The sequence below is a fragment of the Rousettus aegyptiacus genome, unplaced genomic scaffold (genome assembly GCF_014176215.1).
Source record: "Rousettus aegyptiacus isolate mRouAeg1 unplaced genomic scaffold, mRouAeg1.p scaffold_m13_p_11, whole genome shotgun sequence".
In the NCBI taxonomy this organism is placed as follows: domain Eukaryota; kingdom Metazoa; phylum Chordata; class Mammalia; order Chiroptera; family Pteropodidae; genus Rousettus; species Rousettus aegyptiacus.
In genome coordinates, this window is record NW_023416286.1 from 55,193,758 (window position 1) to 55,210,655 (window position 16,898).

At 37.7% G+C, this 16,898-nt stretch overlaps 1 protein-coding gene and 1 pseudogene across 6 annotated transcripts in view; one reads left to right on the top strand and one right to left on the bottom strand.

The window, feature by feature from the left end:
- TPP2 (tripeptidyl peptidase 2) overlaps positions 1-14,761 on the bottom strand; it is a 62,747-nt gene extending 47,986 nt beyond the window's left edge. For 4 of the 6 annotated variants that reach the window (XR_001594210.2, XR_001594209.2, XM_016123181.2 and 1 more), the window contains exons 1-4: positions 14,501-14,760; positions 7,929-8,057; positions 2,190-2,285; positions 457-561 (exon numbers count right to left, since the gene is read on the bottom strand). Coding sequence is in view for 4 of the 6 variants with exons in the window: in XM_016123181.2 (XP_015978667.2) it covers positions 457-561; positions 2,190-2,285; positions 7,929-8,057; positions 14,501-14,665 (495 nt within the window). In the remaining 2 variants the exon portion in view is untranslated. Of the gene's footprint in view, positions 1-456; positions 562-2,189; positions 2,286-7,928; positions 8,058-14,500 lie in introns of all 6 variants that reach the window. The other 2 variants (XM_016123180.2, XM_016123183.2) reach the window with 2 other exon arrangements.
- On the top strand, positions 4,779-4,898 carry LOC118609877 (annotated as a pseudogene).
- Positions 14,762-16,898: the final 2,137 nt, after the last annotated feature.

Consider the following 16,898-nt stretch of genomic DNA (forward strand, 5'->3'; position numbering starts at 1 on the left):
CCAAATGGGGATGTGTCTCACCAACATAATAACTGAACGAAAGTAGCTATACACAAAAGAACACACACTGTATAATCTCATTTTACTGTATGATTCCTATATAGGCAAAATCATTCAATAGCGCTTTAAGTCAGGAGGGTGGTCTCTTTTGGGAAGAAAGAAGAAAGCAATAACTAGGAAGAGACATGAGATGAAGTCTGCGAATACGAGAATGTTCACTTTGCGATAATTCATGAATACACAATTATGGTTTAGGTACTTGTACATATTTGTACTGGACACTCATTAAGAAGTTTTTAAAAACTGATACATATGTGAATTGATTCTAAATAATAAGGAAAAAATTAATAAAATTAAACAACTTAAAACTTATGAAAAAACAGTCTATTAATTCTCTAAGAATTCTATGGCATATGGTTCTATGGTAACATGTAAATAAAAACGACTAGCACCAACTTGAGAAGGGCAATTGTTGGCAACATCAAATTCCTCCTGTTTCCTACAGGCTTCTGCCAGGGCCACTCTGTGTACAGGGTCCCAGATTTTTTCCTTCCGTTCTTTCTGCAAAGACAGAAAAATTACCTCACGATAAGGTTGACAAATATTCAGGTAAACCTAAACGGCCAATTCATGTGGACTTAATTGTTATGGTACACAATTCTCATACAGAGGCTAAAAAAATTATAATCAAGTTGATAAAACAATTATTAAAAATAATTAAAAATTGCTTAAAAATTGATCAGTTATTAAAAATTGATTAGTTAACTGCACCTGGGTTTTAAGAGAACAAGTTTACCAAGGCACATCCAAATGCATTTTTAGACATTGTAAGCTTACAAGACTAAATCCTTCCAAGAATAAATAATACTATGTCTAATAACTGAATTCCCAGTCATTTAAGTAAAAGAAAATACTGTATTCTGGGACATTACAGAACTCAGACATGTCTCAAGCCAAGAGCAAGCAAGGACAAGAGTCAGACTGTAGCTGCATTTTGATGGACATGCAGGCTTCCTCAATTTCCTCCCTCTCTAGCTTATTTTTTTCCAATCCTCTTTGACTTGACGGGTTTCTTTGGTACTGAAATTGGTCTTACTTTCATCTCCACTGTCTTTATCCCATAATGCCTTCCAATGGAAGTATACTAGTTAAAAAAAATTCCTTTCCAATAAAATAATCAACTCGACTGAGCTGAGGAAGGGGGTTAGCTCTAACTTTACTACTCTATATTTATGCCATTTAGATGATAATTTGTATCTTAACACAATTGATTAAATTTAATATAGTTCATAAAAATATTGTGCTATCTATGTTTCACTCTGAAAATTTTAGATAACAGGGCCCTGAGGTCTTATCTATCGGGCTAATTTTTGAGGATTACATCATTTTACAGTTGAATTCCTGACCCTGTCTGTATCAGCTACTAAAATATAGCAGCCTACTACAGTGGCACTGCCAAATAGGGGAGCTGTTAACCACATGTTCCTAAAATTAAATTTTAAAATAGCACATAAAATTAAAATTTCAATTCCTTAGACATACTAGTCACATTTCAAGTTCTCAATAGCTACTTACAGCTAGTGACTACAATATTGATATTGAACATTTTGAACATTTCCATCGTAACTGAAAGGTCTACTGAAGAGTGTTGTTTTAAAGCAGGCTCCGTATCACAATAATTTACAGACCTGTGTTTCCTATTATGTCCACTGCTTCAGGTTGGAGTAACCATTTCCTTAATACTAAATGACAACTGGCATCAAGAAGGCTGCTTAAACAGTAAAATGGGACAAAGGGTCATAAAAACTATAGGAATGTGAGTAAATAAAGCAGTCCAGACTTTAAATCAACTGTCCAGTCTTTTCGAGGTTAAAAAAAAAAAAAAGTCCTTCAAAAATCCAATGAAAGCTATATTCCATCTCCTTGAAAAACACAAATAAACAAAAATTTGAATATAATTTCAGTGTATTCACATATTCCCTAAGTTTATCCATGTAGTCAAGATTAAGAACTATGATTTTTAAATTGGTAACATTTAACATTTAACATTCCACTGAACAGCTTTCTTTAAGCAATCATTACTGGAAAGCCTATTATCCTCCAAAATAATTAAGAGATTTTATAAATTTTTTTTCTTCAGGAAGAATGAACTTTGAAAAATAAGTCATTAATATAAGATTGTACATTACCTGTATCCTTTCTTTGAGAGCCTTTGGATAGAAGTCATAGCCATTTTTTATGCCAATATGATATCTGCCTGAGGGATTTGTCCAGTTCGCAGGAATCTATAGAAAATAAAATAAATTACTGATCCACTAAATGATTCCCAATTCCAATGATTTACTCCTGGAGAAAAAGGTATTTCACTTCTATCCTAATGGCTCGACTTGGATGAGCAGGCTCACGTATTAGAGCACTATTTCTAATATTCTAAGATGCCACTCGATACCTCTCTGGCTCTTATATCTTATCCATAAATAAGATGGTTCACCTAGAATAGCTTTCATTTATACAATGCTTCAGTTTATAAAGTGCTTGCAACATATGCAACCTCATTAAACGACTAAGATCTTTAGTTCTAAAGCACCAATGACCTCATCTCTCGTTTACCACTTACTGCTCATCAACTAGTCGGGAGAGAAAACAATTTACAGAACCCCTCTACTCTACCCTTAGATTTCTTATTAATAACGAGAACTTCACTTGGCTCTAAGATACAACAGGGAAAACACCTAGAAACTAAATAAGTGCACTGAGTTCTTAAAAAAACTCTATGAAATCTTTTTAATTATATATAACATCTTATAATTCTTTCAACTATCTCAAAGTATTTAAAAACAACACTTAAAACTTTTAATTAACAGAATGATGTAAAGACTATGCCAGTTTATAAATAGAGAAAGCAAAGAAGCAAAAAGAAATCAAATTGCCTGAACAACAGGAAGGTTGAAATGAAAACTGGAATCTAGTTGTAGCATGGAAACCAAAAAATTCAGGGTAAAGGACATGTGATTTAAAGTCAGATAAACCTGGCTGTGAATCCAAATTCTACTAACTAGGTGGGACCCGCAGGCTACTTGTTCGTCATGTGTAAAAGAAGAAAATAATGCCTACCTTATGATTCAAATGAATAATAAAATGCACTAAACATCAACCAACTTGAAATGCCAATCAAGAAATTGTGGAAAAGTCACACTCTTTATAATCACAGAACCAATGGTCCTTAAAAACAGCTTTTAAATGGGTCTACATTATGAGGCTGAACTACCATCACTCAGAGTTGGTTGATGCATCAATCTCACGAGCAACATCTTTAAGTGACTCATCCGCATGTCCTTCATCAAATTATCCTCCAGGTAGGAAATTTTTAGAAAAAATTTTCTCACAGCTAAATAGAGAAAAACAATGATTCACAGAAGTTGGAAGATCTACTTTTTAAAAGCCTGCATATCGGTAATCATTTCTTAATGGATGTCTGGAGTATGTGAAATTTCAACTATGTTGGCATACAAACTTTTGCTTTTCATTCAAAACTTAACAACCTTCTTTACAAAATAGGAACTCTTAACTCTAATGTTCTTGCAACAGCCTGTGACATAATAATAAAGGGTTGTAACAACAGTTAAGTAGTCGCTAGTTAGCAAATTTAGAGTATTTAATCTCAGGTGTGCCACTACGCAGATGGCTTTTAACACTAGGCTAGTGGCAACTTCTTTGTGGCATGAGATTACGAAAAGCCTTAAACTATGAAAGGATTAAATGGAAAAACTAAGTAAAATAACTGCCAAAGGAAAACAGGTATTAAGGCATATTTAATCACAATTACTTAAAAAGAATGTAATACAAAAGAAATAATCCGATATAATTTATATTTAATTATATCTGCAGAGTCCATGCAACCACATACTTCTCAAATCACTACCATATATTTTCCTCAAAGACTAGTAAGCCACAAAAATTAAACTAAAAAAAAAAAAATCAAAATAAATGTTATAATCATGGTTCTGCTATTGAACCTTAAACAAGTTAGAATAAAGCTAACTTTGTGAGGCAATTATGGAATTTTACCTATACAAATGAAGTTATTTTCAGTCTCTTTAAGAATCAAAGCTTTATATTTTGCTCACTTTAAAGTGGTATCTTTAAAACTGTTTTAATTACATGGTAACTACAACATAAGACAGGTTTTCATGAGGAACTGAATCTCTTTTATTACTAATTACTACTCTTTTCAAGATGAGATGCCTAATGGATTGAACATTTCCTCAAAGAGCTGAATGTCATCTTTAGTGTTCATGTTCTATGCAATAAAATTGTTACTTTTTTTTTTTTTGGCCTCAAAACTGTATTTCAGACTTGTCGGCCAATGGTATTGCCAATACACATGTATACTCTCTTCTTTAGCTGTCGCCGTATCTAAATATGGTGCTAAATATGGCCAAGTCATTCATTATACCTGGACTTACCATTTTTTTAATATATAAGGCTAAGTACTGATGATTTAAAAAATGACTTTGAGTTAAACATAGTAAAATTTCAAAAAACACTGTGTTTCTTCCAAAGCACTACTATAAATAGAACAAGGGGGAAAAAACACCCTCAAGAGACAGCAAGGGATGATTCGATACCTGAAGAAAAACTCTCAAGTAAAAAAGAAAAAGGCAGAGAGAGAAAGAGGAGAAAAAAAGGAGGGAGCAGGAGATGAAGAGAAAAGGAAGAGGAAAAAAAAAAGGAGAAAAAATAATGGGAGGAAGAGGAAGGTAAGTAAAAGAGAAGTAGTCTACGGCCATGCCACACTGAATATGCCCGATCTTGTCTGATCTCACAAAGCTAAGCAGAGTTGGGCCCGGTTAGCACTTGCATGGGAGACCACCTAGGAAGACTGGGTGCTGTAGGCATAAAAAAACAAAAAAGCGGAGTGGAAACAAAGAACTACAAAAAAATTTTTAAACAATAATCTTGGATGAAGTGTTGCATACATAATCTACACATATGTTGAGTAAACATGAACAGATTTTTGCCATTAAAAATAATAGGGAAAATTTAACAAAATTCAATGCAAGTGTTGGAAAAAAAAATGTTGAAAAAGTTTTGGAAATCTCTAAGGGAAAAAATCAAAAGTAATAAAGAAAAGGTTGTAAAACGTGAAAAAAATTAGAAGATGAACTCAAGAGCTCCGATGTTCAATTAAAGAAAGTTCCCAGTAAAAGAACAGCAAAAATAGTAGAAGTAACCCAAGAGACAACGCAAGAAAATCATAGAAATGAAGGCCCTGAGAGTTAAACCCTCTTCTTTTAGTGTTAATTCTACAGAAAAAAAAAAAAAAATCTTAAAACAAGAAAAAAGTTCGATAAATAAAAACTATTAGCATGTTATTTAAAACTGAAGATAATTTAATACATGAAAGACTGAGCAGGAACTGGTGGGGAAGGGAGGGGGCGGGGCAAGGGACTTGACTCTTCTTGTTAGAAGGATTTACAAGTATTTGTCTTTTTAAACTATGCACATATTGAATACAATTAAAAAGAATACTTAACTGTAGAGCTAAAGAAATGTGTAACCAAGTTGAGAAAAGATATATCAATTTTCTGATCTTATTTAACAACAATATATAATTTTACTTTTGAGCACTGGTGATATCAGTTTATGTGTTTATTAAAAGCATAGGTTAGTACAGCTATTTAAAAATAAATGATCAAGAATAATACTTAATATGATTCTAAATATGCCTGACTTATTAGGAGTGTTCTATAGTTTCTCCATAATAAAACTCACAGGAATTCCACGTTTCTCTCTGAAATGTACGTAAAAATTAGAAGTTTTTGTTTCCTGGGGAAGATAGGCAAAACTTTAGAGTAATTTAGATGTGCAAAACTCATTTCCCTGCAGTTTATAATTTTTTTTTAAAAAAAAAAAACACCTAGTGCCTTTGTCATTTTGAGTGAGCTCCATAAGCTCAGGTGGTTTAAACACCAGAAATTTATTTTCTCATCATTCTGAAGGATAGGAGTATCAAATTAGGGTGCCACCACGGTCGGGCTCTGGTAAAACACTTCCTGACTTGCAGGCAGAGCTTTCTCACTGTGTCCTCTCATGCAAGAGAGGAGACAGAGAGAGAGAGATGTGGGGGGACAGGGAAGGAAGCGCGTGTGCGCAAGCTCTCCCTTATAAAAGCACTAACCCCATTAAGAAGACCTCACCCGCCTGTCACCTAACCTTAATCTACAAATATCATCACATCGAGTGTTAGGGCTTCAACATATGAATTTAGAGGGCAAACATTTAGTCCATAACACATGGAAAAGGAACCAAAACCTGGATATCAATGCCTCCTGTCTGCTTGTGGTAGGCACTCTAAGATGACCCTTATATAGTCCTCTCCATTTAGTGAAGACAGGATCTGTGAATATCACTCCTGTGATTATGTTATGGTAAGTAATATGGTAAAAGTGAAGGGCTATTTCAGATACAATTTCAATCCCCGATCAGATGACTGAGTTCATCAAAAGGGAGATAGGGCTGGTGGACATGACCTAATCTGGTTAGCTTTTTTAAAAAAAGACTAAGGCCATCACTGGTATCAGAGATTCTTCTGCTGGCCTTCAATAAACGAGCTATCAGGAGTTCTACAGCTGCAACAAAATAAATTCTTCAAACAACCACGTGGACTTGGAACAGGAACCTCAGACGAGACCACAATCCAAACCAATATCTGATTGAGGTCTTGTGAGACCCTGACGAGATAGCCATAAAAAGCCATGCCTGGACTCCTGACCCATGGAAACAATGAGGTAATAAATGCAGGAATGTATGTGGTTTTAAGCTGCAAAGTTTTTGTTAATAAGTTATGTAGCACAGAAAACCAACCCACTGCCATGACAATCATAGCCAAAAGGCAATGCCTAAACATAATTCAGGTAGATGGTAAAAGATAAAAAGACTTAAAAATAGTTCTTCACACATAAAAATAATCACAAATATCTCTTCCAAAGTAATTCCGCTTATTGGTTTATGAGTCCTCAATCACAAATTCTTGCCATCTAACAAACTCATTAGCTAATACTTCATGAACTGCTGATTGTATTCTACTTGTATTTCACATTAGCTTACCCTAGCCCTTCTACCAAGTACATGAAATAAGACAAATCCATAATTATTAAAGCCTAAATATTTCATGTTCAAATTCTCCTAAGGGACAAAAAAGATGAAGGCAAACTGTCACTTGGTCACTTTACCTACCTTTCCACTCACAAACTTAAACATTTTGAGAATTTGGCAACCACATTAAAATAAAATACCTCAATTCTAAGCCTGCCACCAAACAAGACAATGACTTCTAAGACGGCCCCTAACAACCCCTACCCCCCTGGTATTCATGCTCTTGTAAAGTTCCCTGCCTCCAAGTGTGTGCTAATTTTAATGACTCACAACTGGTGAAAAGAACATAACAGAAGTAATGAGATGTCACTTCTGAGATTAATTTATGAAGAGACCATGGCCTCTACTTTGGGCACTTTCCCTTGGATTACTCCCCCAGGGGGAAGACAGCTACGTGTTGTGAAGCAGCCCCACAGAGAGTTCCTCATGGTGAAAAACTGAAGACTGCCAATATCCACTTGATTGAGCTTGGAAACGGACACCCCTTCCCCACCCAAGTGGAGTCTTCAGATGAAACCACAGCCCTGGCAGACAGCAAGCTCAGAAGACATATTGAATGAGAGGCACCCAGCTAAGTCATATCCAGAGTCCTGACTCACAGAAACTATGATAATAAATGTTTATTTTAAATCACAAAGTTTTGGAGTAATTTGTTACACAGCAATAGCTAACTAATACTTACCATACTATTATATGTAAGTTAAAAGCACTGATGGTTTGAGGTCACAATACAAAAAAAAAAAATTCAATAAAAAGATAAAAGCTCCAACCTTAAGCACTCTTCCCGAAAGACCAATAATTTCACCATCTTTTGGCTCTACTACTGTAGCAGTATTCACATCACCACTTCCTGTAGTGTCAATAATATCAATGATTTTTGGCTTTCCATCAGTTGTAACCTAAAAATTAAAGAATTAAAATATAAATTACGTATTTAACATTTTTAACCTTAAAAAAGCAATGCCAACACCTGTGTGTACATATATGTGCATAGGTACACATATTTAAAATATCCTATAAAATGTCATTTGTTTTAAAAAGAGAACTGAATTGTTTTAAGCCAAAAGCCGGACAATCCTAAAAAGAAAATTTAGTCATGGAAACTAGCACAGAATCCTTCAAACGGTTTTACATATTCAGTTAACAAATGTATTCTGAGCATTTACTACAGGCCACTTTGTTTTAGGTGCTGGGGAAATAGAGCCATACAAAAAATCTCTAACCTCACAGATCTTATGTTATACATGGTCAATAAACAAATAATTCAAATATTTATCAAATGATGATAATTACTATAGAGAAAATTTAAGCAAAGAAAGGAGACAGGTAGCATGGGGCTTTCCATTTTAACCAGGCTGGCCAAGAAAGGTCTGATGGAGAATGTAACATTTGAGAAAAGATCTGAAGAAGGTGAACTTGGGGCTGGACAAGCACAAAACTTTAGGGGGAAAATGTTTGGTAATATTTCATCATTGGATGCCACAATAAGCACTTAACCTCGGTATAAGTCCAAATTCAAACTTAACATTCAAATTTTTTTCTCTCCAGGCTTTATCATCTCAAGAAATCAACACACATCCAGTTGTTCATGAAACTTAGTCCTTTTCTCTTTACTCATTAAAATCTGTCAGGAAGTTCTTTTTCTGCCTCTAAACTATAGTTTAAGTCCTTCTCTTGATTTTTACTAACAGTATCCTCCACCACCATCCTCTCTTGCTTTCATAATGTGGATGCTTCCTTACAGGTCTTTCTGTGTCCTCTCTTGGACTGCACTAAAATCAGTAACAAAACAAGCTGTATTATGCCAGCCCTCCACTTAACACGCTGGCTTAACACCCTGCAATGGATTCAGAGTGCTCATATAAAAAGCCTTTGCCGGATCTGACCCTGGCCACTCCCAGTCACTCCCGACTTTAACCACATAAGTCTCCTTTCAATTCCTGGAATGTGCCGAACTTCCTCCTGTCTTACAGCTTTTTGCACAGCATCCTTCTGCTTGGAATTCTCTGTCCCTTCAGTCTTTCCACAAGAATTCCAATCTCATCTTACAGTTTTCTATTACAATGTCACCCCTTCAGAAAGGCCTCTCTATGACCTTTTAAGTGGTCGCCATCCTAAACCTGATTATTCTTTCTTACTGTACCTTGTTTCCTTCAAAGAACTTAATTTGTAGTCAGTTAGGTGACTCCTCCTCTACTTCCACTATTAGAAGATAAGCTCCATGAGAGCAAAAATATGCCTGTTTTATTCACCAAAACCTACAGTTTTGCACTAAAGATGTAGTTAATTACTGAATGATCTGACACTAATTACTCAGCATTAAGACTGATTTTCCTAAGGTCTGCTTTCTTGACCAGCCCATAAACTTTCATTTGGGCCTTGCTGACTACTACAGGTAATAGTATTGTATTTTCAAATTGCTTTTGTGAGAAAAATCACTTCTGGGGTCTTCCTAGGATTGGTTTGCAAAGGGAATCTGTAGCATTTGACATATATACTGCGCTGCCAGCAGGAATCATGCAGATACACAAAGACGACGGAAAAAAAGACCTCCTACCCCCAAGAAAGAAATGGGAATGTAAAAAATGCCAACAGTGTGACAAGAGCACAAAGACTCTGGACTTCTTTTCCACCTGGAGAATTCACACTCTTTATGATAAAGCTGAGTGTCCATTTCTATCGGTCACCTGCCTCCCTCCACAACACCAACTGCTGTGTGCTTAAAGCTCTATAGTTAAAGTATACCTGCAAGGAGGAGAAAGTCGAGGAAATAAGGGCACACATTTTTTTCTTCCCAACGCAAAGCAAGGGGGTGGCTGGTGGACTCCAAATCTCGGTCCTATCATAGTGCCATCAGACAACCAGGCTGACAACTATTTCAGGGCTGTTTTACGCATGGTAATTCTAAATCTGGTTGTTTATTTCTTAGGGGGTGTCTACACAGGTATTTTAATAGCATTAAGAACACAAATCACCTATCTTCTCATTCAATGAGCAAACTACTTCAGGGACTTGAGATCAAGTACTCATAAGAGATACTAACGAGTTAGACACAGATCCCTCTCATAGAAACCTCATTATCAGTACGAGCAAAGGAAGAAAGCCTAATGGGATTTAGTAGCTTATTTACCATCTACTACTGACACAGCTTTACTTACTAGGATCTCTTTCTCATTAAAAAATTTTCTTATATATGTAATTTTCTATCCATGTACTTCTTACTTCACCATTAGGTAAGGGCAACCATGCTACCGGAGACAAAAGAAGGAATTTAGAGTTAAGAAGGAGAGGTCTTTAAAAAGGCAAACCAACTGAGTATTTTGTAATAGATCTTAGGGAGAAGGAAGGGAAAGAAGGAAATTAAACTGCTAACCTAAGAACTATATCCCTCATCTTTCAAGTGGGAAGGAAGGACTGAAGGCACAAAATTATGAGTAGGGCTATAATTATTAACCCTATGTACTGGGGTGGGAGACTGAGATATGCTTACTGGCCCGTCATGATTGCTGGACAAAACAGAAATTGCCCAAAGACTTTCCCCAAATGTCAAAAATCTAAGTTAATTTGTATCTCTACTGAAACAGTTATGGTGGAAGAGTTGGTGAGGGTTGGAAGCCATCCATTAAATATTGGGAGAAAACCAAAATCAAATGGGGAGGCAGGAGATTTCTCAAATGATCATAAACAAAACAAGGTAAATGTGTATTTTCTTGACATTTCAGGGAAGATACTGAAAATATTCTTTTAAAACGAGGGAAAATATTTCATACACAACTACTATTAATTATTATTCTAAGAACAAAATGAATGAACAAGACAAGCTTTGCTTTCAGAAACCTTACAATCCAGTTAGGAAAACAGATGAGTAAAGAGATAACTGCAATGTAGGACAATAAATAACAAAGGTAAACACCGTATCTGCGAAAGCATTTAAGAACACAAAACCCAGTTTGGATGAATCAGGAAACACTAATGGAAAAAGAGATAATAAAAATTAAAATTGCCTAGCACCCGATTCAAGTAATTTTATACACACACACACACATACATACATACATATATACATATACTTACTGAGTGTACTTTATTTTAGTGACTGTTAAAATAGAAAGATTTTGGTAGGAACTTGTAACCTCTTTCCCTAAACCATTTTTTGCTTCATGAGGGGAGTTACATTATGTACATGTATACTTTTTTTCATTCAGCAAAAATATTTAATGATACAAGCACACTTGATACAAAATGATGGATATATGGTTTCCAAAAATTTAACTTCATCAGAGAAAGGTATGTAAACAGAATAAACACTAAAATGAACATCTTAAGTGTTACAGGGGTATATGAACAAACTACTATGAGAGTAAAGAGGAGGGGAAAAAACTGTTAGTAGGGTCTGGGCCTTATTCATCCTCGAACTCCTAGGTCTTAACACAACTGTTGACACACACATAAATATATGGTGGGAGGCTAAATTAAATCAGTAGATACCCAAAAGGTAATGGGGTCAAGACCCAGCTGGGTCTTAAAAGGATTAAGCGGGAGTTCAAAGGTGATTGTAGAAGGCTTGCAAGCAGATTAAACTCCACGTGCAAAGGCATGTGTTGAGGAAAGACCTGAAACATTTGAGTGGAAAAGAGTGAAATTGTTCCAGGTGCGGCACAGGGTAAACAGTGGGGATGGAGTGGATACGGGCAGAAGAAATGGTGAGATGAGAACCAAGGCTTCATGAGGAGGTGGAGTTGGATGATGAAGGACTATACACAGTTCAAATTTTTGGATTTTTGTGCAAAGAAAATTAGGATGCCAAAATAGTTTTGTTTTATATTAAACAAGATGTAATGGAAAGTATTTTTTTTTTTAAGGAAAATAACTTTGGCAATGTGAAGGATCAATGCAAAGCAACACTGGTGGCAGAGAGACTCCCTGGCTATTGCATATTTATTTCCAGATCCAGACCAACTCCCATGCCTCATCTGTGAAGCCGGATTGGTCTGGCTCTCACTGGTCCTCTGGTCAATGTCTATAACAGAGTCTGCAGGACTACATCACCTTTTAACACGATGCTAAGCACCTAGCAAGTGCCTAAATATCTGCTTAGGAAGATTTAATCATTTATGTAATTATTACTCTTCTCATGCTGTCCACCTTGCCCATACACTGTCACAAAAGAGAACTAGGCCCAAAGCAGTCACCAAAGATAGCCACTATGTTCTTGAAAGTTTTTGCTTGTGCCTCTAGTCCTTTACTCAGAACATGTTGGCTTTCCAAATGTCCAGCTTGGCCTCTTCTTCCTCTATTTCATGCTTTCCTTCCTCATTACTTCTATCGTCTTCTCCTCTTAATGATGTATACACAGATCTTCAAAATAAATTTTTTCAAAATAAACAAACAAAAAAATCTTAAAAATTCACTCATGTTTGTAAGCTGCCTAATTGAATTTCTTTTAACTAGTCATGTTTTTAGGTCAATCTCTCAAAGTTGAAAGTTGTTAAGAGAGTTATGTTTCCATTTACTTCAGTATTCTATTGCTCGAACACTTGTTATATGGAAATACCTAATACATACTTATCCTTCAGATCACTGAGGGACTTAAAACCCAGCATAAACTCCTATTAAATATCTTTGCTTTAAAAAAAATAGTATTTATTTAACACTTCTCTTGAGCACTTTAAAAAGTCACATGTAATTAATCTTAATCATTTTCATAGTGACATTGTGGGATGAGCATTACTGTTACTTTAGAGTAATGGAATAATTTGATAAGCAGATATAGAAAATTCTACAAAAGCATTTTTACTGAGAGAATTCTCCTCCATTCTTCTCACCCTTTTATTATCCTGACAAAAGAACCAACGAACCACTTACCCCAGCTGTTCTCCTCCCACTTATCCCTATAAAAAACAAACATACACCACAAGAGAATGGAAATCATTACTATTCTGTAATAAGGCCCCAATGAGGTGAGAGCTGTCACTGTTTTAAGTCTTCAAAGTTATTCATACAACTGTACCACTAGAGCTACCAGGATGGAACTCATCGCCTGTTCCTTTTCTGATTCAATAAAGCTGCTTGGCTGGGCCACCATCAGATATTTTGCACTGCAGAAGAATAAGGTATTTTGTGCTGCAGAAGAATTAACAAGTGGGGGCAGAAAGATTATATACAGAGTCAGTCAGACTGGCTCTCTTTTCCTCCTGCATTTCATTCTAATCTCCAAAATGCCACCTCAGTTATTGCTGAGCATAATAGAGGACCCAAAGGAGGGAAAGGCATAGCGGGGAAGAAAAGAATTATTAAACTCCAACGTTTAGTGTAGGAAGGAGGGTGAGATACACAGATGAAGGACTGATATAGGGAAGAGATCGGCATACAATTGGATTGGCCAGGTTAGACCTTTGGAAGAAGGATCTTGAACAAAGGTAAAATTTTGTTTATTACTGGATTTCAGTAAAATGTTAGGCTAAATTTACAAAAGTCAAACTTTGAAGACTTTTATAAACAGAATACTTTTGAGACATATCTTTAAAATTACCTTTCGGTATAGTAGCTTGGTCTAATAATTCAATGGTGCTTAAGGCAAACAAAATAATTTTTTAAATCATAATTAAAATATGTTGCCTTATATTCTGAAGCTAAAAATATAAAACTATATAGAGTTCGCCATAACCAAATTAAATTAGGTTCTTCCTATGTCAGAGAACAAGCCGTGCGTTTCAATGACCCAAAACAAGTACTTTGCAGAAGATGGTTTAAAAATAGAATGCATAAAACTACCTGAGGAAACAAGTCCGGAAGTTGACCGAGTTATCTTCTTGAAACTCGGCTTTAGTGTTTAAGATAAACAATTCTTCCCAAAACCAAATTTCCCCAACACAGCAAAAACAATTAAGTTCCGATAGGTCATTTGCCCCTGTTCTATTTCCTCCCAAACCCCCGACAAATGAAAATTACAAAATCCTCGTTTGAAAATAGCAAGCACTGGCCGGTGCCCGAGGCACGAGGACCTGCGGAGGAAGGCAGTGTGATGGGAAGAAGCTTGAGGGCCCAGGCCTGGCAGCATCTGGGCAGGAAGGGGCTTCTGGGCAAGAGGCGGCCCCAGGCGCCCCGACGGGCCGCGCCAGGCACGCCGCTTTGTCTGGGCCGAGGTCGCCGCCCAGCCGGGGCGCCCGGGGACCCGGGCCCCTCGCCGGGCCTCCCGCGCACGCCCTGCCCTCTGCCTCCTCCCGTTGCCCGGCCCGCGCTCCACCGCAGCGCGGCTTCAGCCTCCGGGCTCAGAGGCTGCGTCCCCGCCGTGTCCCCGGACGGCCCGCCCGCGCCCCCGCGCCCACAGTCGCTGCCGCACCTGCATGCCCGGAGCCCCGGGGTCAACCCCAGTGTCCAGGACAGCGATGAGCACCCCCCGGCCGTCATACTCTGGGTAGCGACAGAGGAAGGAGGCGGCCCCGGTCTCTTTCTTGGGCAGGAGGCCGTGGAAGGGGAAGGGCTCCTCGGTGGCGGCGGTGGCCATGGACGCAGGCTGGAGGACGAGGAAGAGGCAAACTGCCAGGCAGCGCGCGGACGAGCGGCACGAGGACACCCGGGCGGCCGCGGACCTGGACGGGGGTGAGGGGCGGGGCCTGCCGGCCACCAATCCCGGCCCGCCAGGGTGAGGCTGCCAATCACACGCTGCTATGTAAGCTAACGGCGCCACGCTCCGGAGCTGTGCGGGAGTGTTGCCCGGGCCGCAGAGAAGGGGGCGGAGTCTGACGCAGTGCCGGAGGGTTCGGTTCTCGAACCTGGGGTCCTAAAGAGGCCCGCACTTGGGATTTTTAGGAGAGGACTAACCTCTAAGTATAGGGTCCTTGTGTCCCGACCGAAACAATACTCTAGAGACAGGGAAGGAAATGGACCAACAGCCTCCAGCAGCCGAAACCCCAGCTACCAAGCCACGGTTTCCGAACTTGAGGTTGTGGACCAAACTTTTGGTCAAATGCTCTAGAAGCCCCAGCCGACCGAGGAAACGGAGCCAACTCGCGCACGCTAAACCACTAGTAGTTGTCGGGTATCGGCAAAATACCTGGACACAAATTTTCGAAAAAGTTCTTTGATTCGGTGTTACAGGGTTTTCACTTGGCTGTCTAGAGCGTGTCCCTTTGATGAGGGCAGGGGAGGAATAGGATGGGGATACGTCCTAGCTTCAGTCAACAGGAAGTGGGTTGTTAGCCCCAGTCTTATGGCCAATAACAAAGTATGAGACTGAAGCGGGCCCCTCCTACTCTCATTGCTTACCCTTGGCTTCCGGAATTTCTGAGAAACATTTTTTTCCCCTCTTTAAATTGAGGTTTTGGGGTGCTCCTTACGATTCTCCACTTAATTATAGAGCCGTCATTTTGCAGTTTTTCAGATTCATAGTGGCGGCTATGAACTGCTCCATGATGCATTAGTAGCCCTTTAATGATCTTTATATCTTTATTCATGTTAGGATAATCTTAGGATAATCTTAGTGTCTCCCCGTCTCCCTTCCCCCCTCACGTGCGCGCGCGTGCCAAAGACTCCTTTGGCAACCCAGTGAAGCTTACGGACTCCTCAGCATTGTTTTTAAACACACAAAATGAAGTATATGGTTACAAGAAAAATTATGTTGAAATACAGTCATCAGCCATATTAAAACCAACTTTATTAAATAGCATTTTATATATGTATGTATATAGTTATCTGTGCTTTGCATTAAAATAACAAGAACAAAAGCCAAGTCCAATAAGTTCCCATAACTTCAAAATAACGAAGAGCATAAATGATATTTTAAGATATCTGTAACAACTAGGCTATGAGAAGAAATTGATTTTTATTGGTGACAGAGTAACAAACAATAACTGCTAATACTAATCTGGTTATTTGTCTACATTTCTAATTGAAAAAACTGAGGTTAGTAAAAATAAAGATGATTTTTTTTTTTTTCTGCACAAGTTTTTGAACCTTTCAGATTCTGTCATGGATCCCAGGTTAAGAATGCCTGATATAAAGGGGAAGCCCTCTGTATGCCAGTTTCCAGTCCATGGGATTTAGGAGATCCTCCATGAAGTTTCGAAAATTACTGTAATGGCTGTGCAATGGTTTTAATTGGTTACTTGGCCATTTATTCACTCCATAAGTCTTAGAGAAACATGTTCTCTTTAGTGGAGAGAAGGAAAATACAGTCATGTTTTCCTACCCATTCCCAACTGTGTTTACTTTACCTGTAGTGAAGAACTTCAAATTAACAGGAAAGAAAAGAGACAAATTCTCAGAAGATATTCAAATAGAGCTCATAGTGACTGAATGGAATAGGTCCCAAATGAACCATAGTCCAATCACTTCATTTTACAGCTAAGAAAACAAAGCTTGACAGGTTAACTGATGGACATGGGTTACAAAAATAAATAAGCGAAAAAGCTGGATTTTTGTTCTCACAGTCTGTCCCCAATATTTTCTACCATATCAATTGTACTCCTCTGCCAAAGTACCACCCAGTGAATGAATGAGGAGTTAAATGCTTATTATGAAACCAGTGTCAGACTTTTTATTAAACTCCCATAACAGTGTTCTTTTAAAAAAAAAAATTATGGATTCCATAAAAAATGTTTTAGAAAAGTTATGTACCCTCTTATACAGTTTTAAGATAACATTTGAAATTTGTCATCATTAGTTTAAGAAATTATCAAAGATGTAATATCTGGCATATTAGAAATATTGGAATTTTTAAATGACATTTCTATAGCACT